We start from the raw sequence: 12502 nt of genomic DNA, 5'->3' as shown, positions 1-12502 counted from the left end.
TCAAAATGCAGCACATGGAGCCATATAAAGTGTTAAAGGGAGACTTCATTGCCCAAATAAACAAATACAAATCAATGTTTAGTAGATATTCCCCAAATGAAAACGTGCAAGTACTTAATTATGCATTTTATCATTAGGGTAAATTATGTAAAAACAGCTTGCAATATTTGCAGATCTTTTGCCTGATGCATTTGCAAGCCCTCCCACCCAGTCTATGTGGCTGTCCGACCACAGACTTCCTAATACACTTCAATAAGAAGCCTTTGCAAAACAGGTACTATAGGCAATTGCTGCATCTTATGTTCAGCGCAAATAAGCTAACCTAACCAGGAAAGAAAAGGAACTGTTGTCTGCTTTAAAAGCCATGGGTAATCTGTATAATTTACAACAGTGTCAATTTCTATTGAATACTGCACTTTTTACAAAATGAAAAAAGAGGATTGTATAAATGCAACACTTTTGCCCCCATTTTTCATGAGCTGAACTCAAAGATCTAAGGCATTTTCTATGTACACAAAAAGCCTTTTTCTCTAAAATATTGTTCACAAATCTGTCCAAATCTGTGTTAGTGAGCCCTTCTTCTTTGCCGAGATAATCCATCCACCTTACAGGTGTGGCATATCAAGATGCTGATTAGACAGTATGATTATTCCGCAGTGTAGCAGAGTCCACCTGGCTGCCCAGCATATTCCCCGTTTACTGGTTACTTGATCCCGAAGACTTTCGTGTGAATCACTTATAAAGACGTTCGTGTGGATTTCAAGCATTCGTCTAATTATTCCCCAAAGACTGTATTGAACCACTCCATTCGGCATTCGATCTAAAACTACCGAATCACCGGACCACTCTGATGCGAAGTGTGGCTTCAATTTACCTCCCTGTTTGTTCTATTTCATCTCCCTTAAAACTCACAAACGCTTTGTTACAGTCCCTGGGTGGCTGCCATTTCGGGAGCCGAACACGTGGCGGTGGCCATCTTAAACTCACGAACAGCGGTGTTTGATCGTTAAGTGTCTGGAACCCAAATCAGACACACGACTAAGCAAACACTGCAGAGACTTCTAGAGCTTCAGAAAAGACTGATAGAAACTCCCGAATGGCTCACCATTCGGTAGGATGAATCCCACGAACAGGGGGATTCATCCGAATGCCTGCCCAGCTATGGATGACATTTAGTTCGGGATTTTAAAACATGAACAGAGACCGACCGCAAGGCCAAAACTTATGGAACTGTTTTCGGCTACTGTTGTCTGTGCGGTCGGTCAAAACTTTATTCCTTCATAACTCCTGAACCCCTGGTCCGATCTGGGTGATTTTTGAGTATGTTGCTCACCCAGATCAGGACTATCAGGGGATACCATATTTATATTTTAGGAATTTGGGGTACATCCAGAAGGTGGGGAAAATTGTGTGCCTTTTTACATCCAGACCGTGGGGAAAATTGTGTGCCTTTTAATTATGTTAACTGATAATCTGAGGGGAGGAGATGTGTGGGTTGTACCTTATACCTAATTGGTTACAGTACTAATTATTGTAGGTGTCTCCCTTGCATGAGAGGATTGCATAAAAGCAGGGTTTGTGTGATTAAAGTTCAGTTCTGCTCCTGATACTGTGTGTCGTCCAGTTATTGGGAAAGGTGATGGGATATTGCTAGATTATATTACTGATTGTGCTTGATACGCTGCTGGATTACTCTGTTACTGTGGATGTTTTACTTGGGATTATTTACTTGTTCCTGAGCCATACTGGGATCTATAGCGGATTTAGTCTGTGGGATATCTGCTCTCCGCTACACACAGGTGTGCCTTAGGCTGGCCACAATAAAAGGCCACTCTAAAATGTGCCTTTTCACTCTATTGGAGGATCCAGGGGGGTCTGAAAACCAGTCAGTATCTGGTGTGACCACCATTTGCCTCACACAGTGCAACACATCTCCTTCTTATAGAGTTGATCATCTTCAATGGTGGTGTGAAGTTGCGGGATATTGGCAGGACCTGGAACACGCTTTCGTATACGCCGATCCAGAGCATCCCAAACATGCTCAATGGGTGACATTACTGGTGAGTTTTCAGCTTCCAGGAATTGTCTACAGATCCTTGCAACATGGGGCCATGCATTATAATGCTGCAACATGAGGTGATGGTCGTGAATGAATGGCACAACAATGCGCCTCAGGATCTCGTCACAGTTTAGTTATGGCAACAACTTCAGTGTGTGTATGCAGTGGCATATTTGTACAGAGAGTCTGTATGTGTGTAAATGCAAGGTCATATTTGTATATAATAAGTAAGAAGGTTCCACTTGTGAAGGTGGGTCCAAAGGATTGGAGCCACTACACTGGTGGAACAACACCTTGGTGGACACTCCAGGGGTGTCCTGGGGCTTAACCCCTAGTAGTAAAGATAGAAAAAGATACTCAAAAAGCTGGAGTGATCCAGACTGGCTGAGTATAATACTGGAAAAGATAATAATTGAGTGGATAGATAGATAACCATACAATATGGGTACTGAGTAATCCAAATTAAGTAAATAAATAGGTATTAAACTAAACCTAGTGTAATCTTGCCTTAATGGCTCACCTCCAACTAGATCCAGTTATACCTTGGTACCTATTCGCTCCAGAGATCCCCACCGGGTACTGACTTTATTAGACAATTAGGTATGGTCAAGTCCAGTGGCTAGGGCGTGTGGAATAGGTGTCTGTCAGACGGCTGACATAGGTATCTGGAACGGGTCACTGAAAAAAGTCTGGATAATAATTAGTGCCGGATGGTTGCTGATTAACTCTACTATACAACATACCTATTGTAGTATGGTTGTAAGTGACTGGTTAAATCAGATGCCTGTGCCGGCGTCAGGGGTGGCATACAGCTGCACCACTGTAGATTAGCTATTAGCATCTAGGTATACTTGTAACACTAGAAATAACTGCTGAATAACTGTGACTTTACTCTTTTGGTAGTCACCAGATCTACTGAGATGTGTACTGCCTGCTTGTCAAGATAACCCCATAGTACTCTGAGGAAAAATCCTCTCCAGACTATAGTAAGTAACAAACAGTGACCCAACGAAAAGAGGTGAAAAAAATAGTTAGAGTGACTATATGTGTAGAACCATACTTAGGATGTTGGTTGCCTGCACATATGGATAGATAGCCCTAGTGAGAAGAAATAGTGAGTGAAAATGAGCCCATAGAGCCCGACGCGCGTTTCGGTGCTTGCTTAGATGCACCTTCGTCAGGGGCTGACTGGAGACTGGTCCCTTGTCTCCTTTTATATGTAGTCTAAAAACTGTGTCTCTGAGAATTGTCCAATCATAAGCCGGTATTCTGAGAATTCCGGCGCCAAACTCCCCCACGTGATGGTATGCAAATGAGCCGGTTCAGCCAGCCAATCATATGTGTTCTAATCCGTGTGATTTTCCAAACGTATTAACCATTTCAGTGCCGTGAGAAGCCACTGGCATCTAAATGTACAGAGAGAGGAGTATCGCTATACCCATTGAACTGTGCTATAGACTGTTCCGAAGTTACAGATCACAACATGTGGGTTCAGAAACGTTCTGTTTATCACTATGTGCGCCGATCGAGATTGAGGCTGATTCTCTCTGTTTCTTGTTGTATAACAGGGAGAGACCGGGCTCAAGAAGAAACTCTCTGTCCCAATATGTGCCCTACAGCCAGGGCAGCATTTCACTGTACAATCCTCACAGCCTGTTAACCACCTCAGTGCTGGTGGATTCCACCGGCATCTAGGTGTGTGCGAGGAGCTGTATCATTGTGGCCGTTCAGCTGTGCTGCAGATGATACAAAGTTGCAGGTTGTCAGAGCGGCATGCTTAGCACTGTATGCCATTTATGGTAATATTGTGTTGAAGACGGTTAATGTTGCAAATTAGATTGCTGTCAGTTTGGGGCGATACTGCTATATGGTTATGTTGGAATATATCTGATTTGTTAAGTTTATTCATCATACGGCAAGATTAAACGTTCATATACGTTAGGGGATCTCCTAATGAACAAGTTCTGCTGAGAAATCCCTCTGCGCTGGGATATAATATGTAGCCCAAATTGCATTACACTATATAATCCTCTAGGGTGAGGATAATGTTCTGGTTATCTTGGCATGTATTATAACGGAGTCTAGAAACTCCTGAAGTATCCCTTAGTGCCTCAGACTCCTACTAAGAGTATATATAGTGTTCAATGATTATGGAGGAAGGGGAATTCTGGAGAGTTGTACTAAATATGGACATTTAGGTCCTAGAGACACAGCGGTTATGATAGAGCCTATAGCTAATATACATATTTACATATTTACAGTATATACAGATTACTCTTTAGTACTAATATAAATTAGTAGTAAAGCGTGCTCAAGATGGAAGTACGAGATGGGTTCTGTACTGCCATAGAGAGGTGGTACATAGATGAGAATGGAATGGGAATGGAAAAAGAAGAAAACAAAGGACACTTTTGGACGCGTCCACCAGAGTGGCTACTCCGTTCCAGATAAGTATTCAAATAAAAGGAGTGTAGGAGAAACCTTCATTTAGTCCGTTTGGGGATAGAGTTTTCAGTGTGAAGATCCAGTAGCTCTCCCGTTGGAGTAGTTTTATATCTATGTCCCCCTTTCTAGGACCTAATTTAATTTTCTCGATCCCATTGAAGCGTAGGCCCTGTGCTGAGCCATCATGTCTTGATTTTAGGTGTCGAGAGATGACCGTATCGAGTTGTCTAGTGGGATTCACAGAGTTTACATGCTCAAGAATTCTTTTTTTAAAAGGTCTGAAGGTCTTTCCTACATATTTCAGATTAATCTGAAATATCAATCCATACCTGAAATATGTAGGAAAGACCTTCAGACCTTTTAAAAAAAGAATTCTTGAGCATGTAAACTCTGTGAATCCCACTAGACAACTCGATACGGTCATCTCTCGACACCTAAAATCAAGACATGATGGCTCAGCACAGGGCCTACGCTTCAATGGGATCGAGAAAATTAAATTAGGTCCTAGAAAGGGGGACATAGATATAAAACTACTCCAACGGGAGAGCTACTGGATCTTCACACTGAAAACTCTATCCCCAAACGGACTAAATGAAGGTTTCTCCTACACTCCTTTTATTTGAATACTTATCTGGAACGGAGTAGCCACTCTGGTGGACGCGTCCAAAAGTGTCCTTTGTTTTCTTCTTTTTCCATTCCCATTCCATTCTCATCTATGTACCACCTCTCTATGGCAGTACAGAACCCATCTCGTACTTCCATCTTGAGCACGCTTTACTACTAATTTATATTAGTACTAAAGAGTAATCTGTATATACTGTAAATATGTAAATATGTATATTAGCTATAGGCTCTATCATAATCGCTGTGTCTCTAGGACCTAAATGTCCATATTTAGTACAACTCTCCAGAATTCGCCTTCCTCCATAATCATTGAACACTATATATACTCTTAGTAGGAGTCTGAGGCACTAAGGGATACTTCAGGAGTTTCTAGACTCCGTTATAATACATGCCAAGATAACCAGAACATTATCCTCACCCTAGAGGATTATATAGTGTAATGCAATTTGGGCTACATATTATATCCCAGCGCAGAGGGATTTCTCAGCAGAACTTGTTCATTAGGAGATCCCCTAACGTATATGAACGTTTAATCTTGCCGTATGATGAATAAACTTAACAAATCAGATATATTCCAACATAACCATATAGCAGTATCGCCCCAAACTGACAGCAATCTAATTTGCAACATTAACCGTCTTCAACACAATATTACCATAAATGGCATACAGTGCTAAGCATGCCGCTCTGACAACCTGCAACTTTGTATCATCTGCAGCACAGCTGAACGGCCACAATGATACAGCTCCTCGCACACACCTAGATGCCGGTGGAATCCACCAGCACTGAGGTGGTTAACAGGCTGTGAGGATTGTACAGTGAAATGCTGCCCTGGCTGTAGGGCACATATTGGGACAGAGAGTTTCTTCTTGAGCCCGGTCTCTCCCTGTTATACAACAAGAAACAGAGAGAATCAGCCTCAATCTCGATCGGCGCACATAGTGATAAACAGAACGTTTCTGAACCCACATGTTGTGATCTGTAACTTCGGAACAGTCTATAGCACAGTTCAATGGGTATAGCGATACTCCTCTCTCTGTACATTTAGATGCCAGTGGCTTCTCACGGCACTGAAATGGTTAATACGTTTGGAAAATCACACGGATTAGAACACATATGATTGGCTGGCTGAACCGGCTCATTTGCATACCATCACGTGGGGGAGTTTGGCGCCGGAATTCTCAGAATACCGGCTTATGATTGGACAATTCTCAGAGACACAGTTTTTAGACTACATATAAAAGGAGACAAGGGACCAGTCTCCAGTCAGCCCCTGACGAAGGTGCATCTAAGCAAGCACCGAAACGCGCGTCGGGCTCTATGGGCTCATTTTCACTCACTATTTCTTCTCACTAGGGCTATCTATCCATATGTGCAGGCAACCAACATCCTAAGTATGGTTCTGCACATATAGTCACTCTAACTATTTTTTTCACCTCTTTTCGTTGGGTCACTGTTTGTTACTTACTATAGTCTGGAGAGGATTTTTCCTCAGAGTACTATGGGGTTATCTTGACAAGCAGGCAGTACACATCTCAGTAGATCTGGTGACTACCAAAAGAGTAAAGTCACAGTTATTCAGCAGTTATTTCTAGTGTTACAAGTATACCTAGATGCTAATAGCTAATCTACAGTGGTGCAGCTGCATGCCACCCCTGACGCCGGCACAGGCATCTGATTTAACCAGTCACTTACAACCATACTACAATAGGTATGTTGTATAGTAGAGTTAATCAGCAACCATCCGGCACTAATTATTATCCAGACTTTTTTCAGTGACCCGTTCCAGATACCTATGTCAGCCGTCTGACAGACACCTATTCCACACGCCCTAGCCACTGGACTTGACCATACCTAATTGTCTAATAAAGTCAGTACCCGGTGGGGATCTCTGGAGCGAATAGGTACCAAGGTATAACTGGATCTAGTTGGAGGTGAGCCATTAAGGCAAGATTACACTAGGTTTAGTTTAATACCTATTTATTTACTTAATTTGGATTACTCAGTACCCATATTATATGGTTATCTATCTATCCACTCAATTATTATCTTTTCCAGTATTATACTCAGCCAGTCTGGATCACTCCAGCTTTTTGAGTATCTTTTTCCATATTTGTATATAGTTTGTGTGATGGTATGGTGTGTTTGTATGGAGGGTCACTGAGTGGAAATATGGGCATATGTAGGTGGTCAGTGTGCATGCATAGAGGGTCAAATGTTTGTGACAGATCAATGTGCAGGTACATGTGTGTGTGGAGAGCCGGTGTGTGTGAATGCAGGGGTGGGTGTGAGGATGATCAATGTCCTCTCCCTTATAGATGGTACTTTACTACCCTGCTCTCCCCCCATAAATATCCCATTACCCCTCTTACCCACCATAAATAGTAATCCATACTCCTCTTCTCACAGCTCATTCTCCTCTAATCAAACTCTTATAAATAGTTACTAATTCTACTAGTTTGCCCACCTCCAGCCCTATTCCAGCCATTGATGAAGAGGCTTTTCTCTGTACCTTCTTAAGAGCCGTATGAGTCTGTAATGCTTATTGAGACAGCACCTATGTGGCTCGTGCAGTGCTTTGACACATGATGTCACTTTCCCTCTAAACGAATCTATGGAGCCATCCCCAATCAGTGCTACAGGCAGCCCCATGCTTGTTTTATTCTCTGACAAAGGTTCTGCTCCTGGAGCCTCTGTCAGCTTAATTACAGGCAGTGCTACAGCGTAAGAGGTGTGGCCTCTGTTGCCTCATACAACATGTTACATACAACTAAAGCTGTGCATTAATGGGGAACGGCGAGCCGTATTGGCTGCCCGGTGCCCCTGCTGTCATGGCGCCATGTGCAGCCTTACGACTCGCACACCCCTAAGACCAGCTTTGGCCTTGCACAAATGTACACAACTGCATTAACATACATATTAACACACCACGGTTGTGGCAAATATCTGGATCAAAACAGAAATGATCTTTTGCATGCTTTTGTGGTGGCAAATAACTTTTAAGTCTGGCTAGTATGTTACAACAAATTTTGAGCCCTGTCCTCATGATTTAGATGAGCAATATTGTTGCCCGATACTGTAAAATGTTCTTATAATGACTTAGTGTTCCTCTGTAAGTGATATTTCCTGTTTGTCTTTTCCTTTGCATAGTTCACACTTTACTTACTCATGGTGTGAATACAATTTAATGGGGGAATTGTCTCTGGAATTGAATAAAACACTGGAAATCACTTGTAACCGTTTTAATGCTATGTTTAAATTGATATATTATTAGCAAAGTACATCACAATCCAGTTCACATAAGGCAACGCCAAGACAAATATTGCAATTGGAGAAATAGAAACTAGGTTTAATTTATATTTTTTCTTGGTTTATAATCTTCCTGCCTCACTTCACACACCCAGATCCGAACAATATAGAATATCTTCATTTCTCACCTTCCTGCTCTGTCTGAAGCTTGGAAGATACTCCAATTAATTTAATCTACCTATTATATGTTACTATAACAATGTTGCCAAATATACCTGTAGTTTGCCATTGTAATTTTCTGTGCATGCAGTTTTTCATTGCTCTTTTCATTGAATGTATTTCAGCAATATTTCATGTACACAGTTATTAATATTTTGGGTGATAGAATTTGGTTGGTACATTTTTTAATTGTATACAACAAATGTTTGCTCTACCTGACACCTCTCTCCATGCTTTGCCCATCCTAGCTGTAAATACCTTCATATCTAATCTTCATCTTAAATCCTTAGGCCTTGAATATTGCAAGTGGAGAAATAGAAACTAGGTTTAATTTATATTTTTCTTAGTTCTTCACACACCCAGATTAAAAATGCGGAATCTCTTCATTTTCCCTAACACTTTCCACTAGCCCACTCCAGTCAGGGCCGGCCTTAGGGGTGTGCGAGCTGTGCGGCCGCACAGGGCGCCATGGAGCAGGGGGCGCCCTGTGGCCGCACAGCTCACACATGGCAGAAGAAAAAAAAAAAAAAAAAAAAATAAATAAATTGTGGAGGGGGCGGAGCTTAGCGAGCGGCGGGGCGGGGCTTAGCGTGCGGCGGGGGCGGAGCTAAAATGCCGTCTTATTGCTGCAGGGGAAGCAGGAAGGAGTCCCTGCTTCCCCCCACAACCAGAATCCAGGAGCTGCACTGCCTGTCTGCCTCCAGAAGGAACAGAGGTAACTATGTGATTGTCTGCTTGTGTGTTTGACTGTGTGTGTGTGTGTGTGTGTGTGTGTGATAGCAATAGCCAGAGCACTTATTCGTTCACCCAAAGTTCTACTTCTAGATAAGGCCACTTCAGCATTGGACAATGAAAGTGAGAAGGTAAGAACACAGAGTATAATATAAATCCCAGTGAATGGTGAAAGAGATCTATTAGAGCAAAACTGTAATGGTTCTTGTCTAGATTAACACCAAACATTCAGAGTTCCGTTTTTCATGTAGCTGAGTTGTTTTTAATTACTTAAGCAGGTGTAAACACTACAAATTCCTGTGACCCATAGCCTAAAAAAGTTTTTAAAAAACAAAAGAATACTGCTCCATTGCCAAATTGTGAGCTCTAATTAATATATTGATTGCCGTACAAATGTGTAGAGTGAGGAAATACAAAACTGTCAAGTCACTATGATGGATGCCTTTAACAGCACTCCAGATAACCAGATCTATGACAAAATGTCTTTGAAAATGGTTCTCTCAGGGAGTACAGACACTGCCAGATGGGAAGAGTGGAATAATTATGTACATTCCAGATTATCCTCATGCACAATCCCTAGTATGATACTTTAACCAATCCTTCTACACTTCTGTTTAGCTACACAAGGACATTAGATAGGAGAAAATTTTAAAAAAGACTGCTTATCTAATTTTTGTGAAATCCTAGCATATCATAACGAAAACATGATTAGATACCTCAGACTTAAAAATTGTGTCCCTTCATATTAAAACAAATATAAATAAACGATTAAAAAGAAAATTAGGGTTCCCTGACACACCCCCAAAAAAATTTCAAGAGGCCCAACAAGGGACCTCTCCTCTTCATCCACCACCACATTGGCTATAGTGTGAAGAATAATAGAAATAAAGGCTCAAGAGATGCTAAAGATCCAGAGGACCTTACCTCATCAAATCCAATATTTTGAAAGCGGGTTAATATACAACAATGGATAAGAGTATACTCTTTGGTTAATTGATTTCCTTGCGACTACAGTTTGTTTGTCTGTTTAGAAAAGGTTGGAATGCCTGTTCCCGTTTAGTAAAAAATTGACATCAGGCACTCCAGCAACCTTTTTTCGATTGAGTAGGTTTTTTGGGGTAAATTTTGACAACCACATGCTTTTCTTAGCTTAAATGTTGGTCATCATACATGTAATAGTTAGCATGTACAAGTGCATCCTTTGAAGAAAAAATATCTTTTACACAGCAACTTCTACCATGCATTTCTGGGCCCAACTCTTTTTAACACACCCATGTATATTAAATCATCCAGACAAAACATACAACATTTTGCATTGTGGATTAAGAAAGAATAATGGGGTCACAAGAAATTTCAAAACTTCCCTATCCTTTCAGTTAGACTGATCTCAATTATAGAACTGCTGGCCTTTTCCAAATTGACACTGAATTTCATCTGAAATTTCCATTAGCTGTCTATGTGATTGTCTGTGTGTGACTGCCTGTGTGTGTGACTGCCTGTGTGTGACTGCCTGTGTGTGTGACTGTCTGCCTGTCTGTGTGTGTAACGGTCTGTGTGTGTGACTGTCTGTGCGTGGCTGTCTGCCTGTGTGTGTGTGTGCGTGGCTGTCTGCCACAGTGTGTTTGGATGTCTGCATGTGTGTTTGTGTGTGACTGCCTGCCTGTGTGTGTGACTGCCTGCCTGTGTGTGTGGCTGCCTGCCTGTGTGTGTGGCTGCCTACCTGTGTGTGTGTGTGTGTGTGTGTGTGGCGGTCTGTCTGTGTGTGTGTGTGTGTGGCGGTCTGTCTGTGTGTGTGTGTGTGTGGCGGTCTGCCTGTGTATGCTACTGACTGGGCAGACTAGATGGGCCGAATGGTTCTTATCTGCCGTCACATTCTATGTCTGTGTGTTTGTGTGGCTGTCTGTGTGTGACTGCCTGCATGTGTTTGTGTGTGCGCGTGTGTCAGGGTGTGTGGGAAGGGGGAAGTAGTGGGGGCGGGGGGAACGGGAAGGGGGGGCGCTGTGAAGATTTTTCGCACAGGGCGCCTAAAGGCCTAAGGCCGGCCCTGACTCCAGTTACTTCTATAAAGCAATTACCGCCTCAATCTCTTTACATTTTACCAGTAGCTGCAACTCTCCGTTAAATTCCTCTGGCCATCACTTCTAAATTCCCCCTGCTACGTCTTGTCTCAAATACCTATTATATCCTTTAGATGACTTCTCCATTTTGACTTATTTTTGTTAAAATAAAGCATGACACTGTGTAGTATGCCATGTGTTGTTCATCTGCAGTTACATTTACCTAATTTTAAGACCTGCTAAGGAACAGATGATAAAGAATTTCCAACGCGCGCACACACACACACACACACTTTATAGCTTCATAAATATTTTTATTTTTATTTTAGGATATTATCCTTATTTATTCTTTGCCAGTACACAGAGACCTATTTTACTTCCCTATATTTAGCAAACCCACTGAAGATAACATATCAAGGGAACCTGTGGTAAGATAGATAACATTAAAAACTGTTTAATAAGAATTGGAATTTTACTTCTGTTAAACTCCAGAAATAGTGGTACATACCTGAAACACATGAGCCTTCAGAAATGATGAGAATTTCACTCTGCTGTTTGCAGGCAGCTCCTCTTAAATAGCATTCATTTTGGAATGTGACACCATTAGAGCCACATACTGGGGTGTAATCATGGGGGCACTGAAAGAAATTTAAAAAAATAGCAATTACTTCAGTCATTAGATTAAAAAAATATTGGTAACAATACATATGTCAAAGCAACTGTACATAGACCCAGGGGCGTAACTAGAAACCACAGGGCCCCGGTGCGTAAATTGCCTTGCCCCACCACCCTGTACGTTACCCCCCCCCCCCCCCCCGCTACCCTCATACACACACATACAGACACACACAGACATATGGACAGACATACACACATAGACCGTTTGTGCAATTTCACTTTGCTTATACAAATATAAGAATTATTCCAAAAGATGGCTAGAAAATGCAATAATTGGATGTAAAAGCCCAAGTGCCCACATGGCTATGCATGCTTTGTTACACTGCTCCTAAAGATGACTTCCAAGGAAACATTTCATTATTTCTTGCTCTATTCTTATTTGACTATACTACAGAAGTAAATACATGTCAGGTATAGGAATACCCTAACACTCAAACGT

General features: G+C 41.8%; 1 protein-coding gene across 1 annotated transcript in view; it reads right to left on the bottom strand.

Moving 5' to 3' along the window:
* Positions 1 to 12502, bottom strand: part of TMEFF2 (transmembrane protein with EGF like and two follistatin like domains 2) — a 662476-nt gene that overhangs the window by 564572 nt on the left and 85402 nt on the right. The window contains exon 3 of the mRNA XM_063430171.1: positions 11894 to 12023. Coding sequence (XP_063286241.1) covers positions 11894 to 12023 — 130 coding nt within the window. The remainder of the gene's footprint in view (positions 1 to 11893; positions 12024 to 12502) is intronic.

Source organism: Pelobates fuscus, chromosome 8 (assembly GCF_036172605.1).
Source record: "Pelobates fuscus isolate aPelFus1 chromosome 8, aPelFus1.pri, whole genome shotgun sequence".
Classification (NCBI taxonomy): Eukaryota; Metazoa; Chordata; class Amphibia; order Anura; family Pelobatidae; genus Pelobates; species Pelobates fuscus.
Note: the sequence above shows the minus strand (reverse complement) of the source record. Positions and strands in the feature narration are given on the sequence as shown.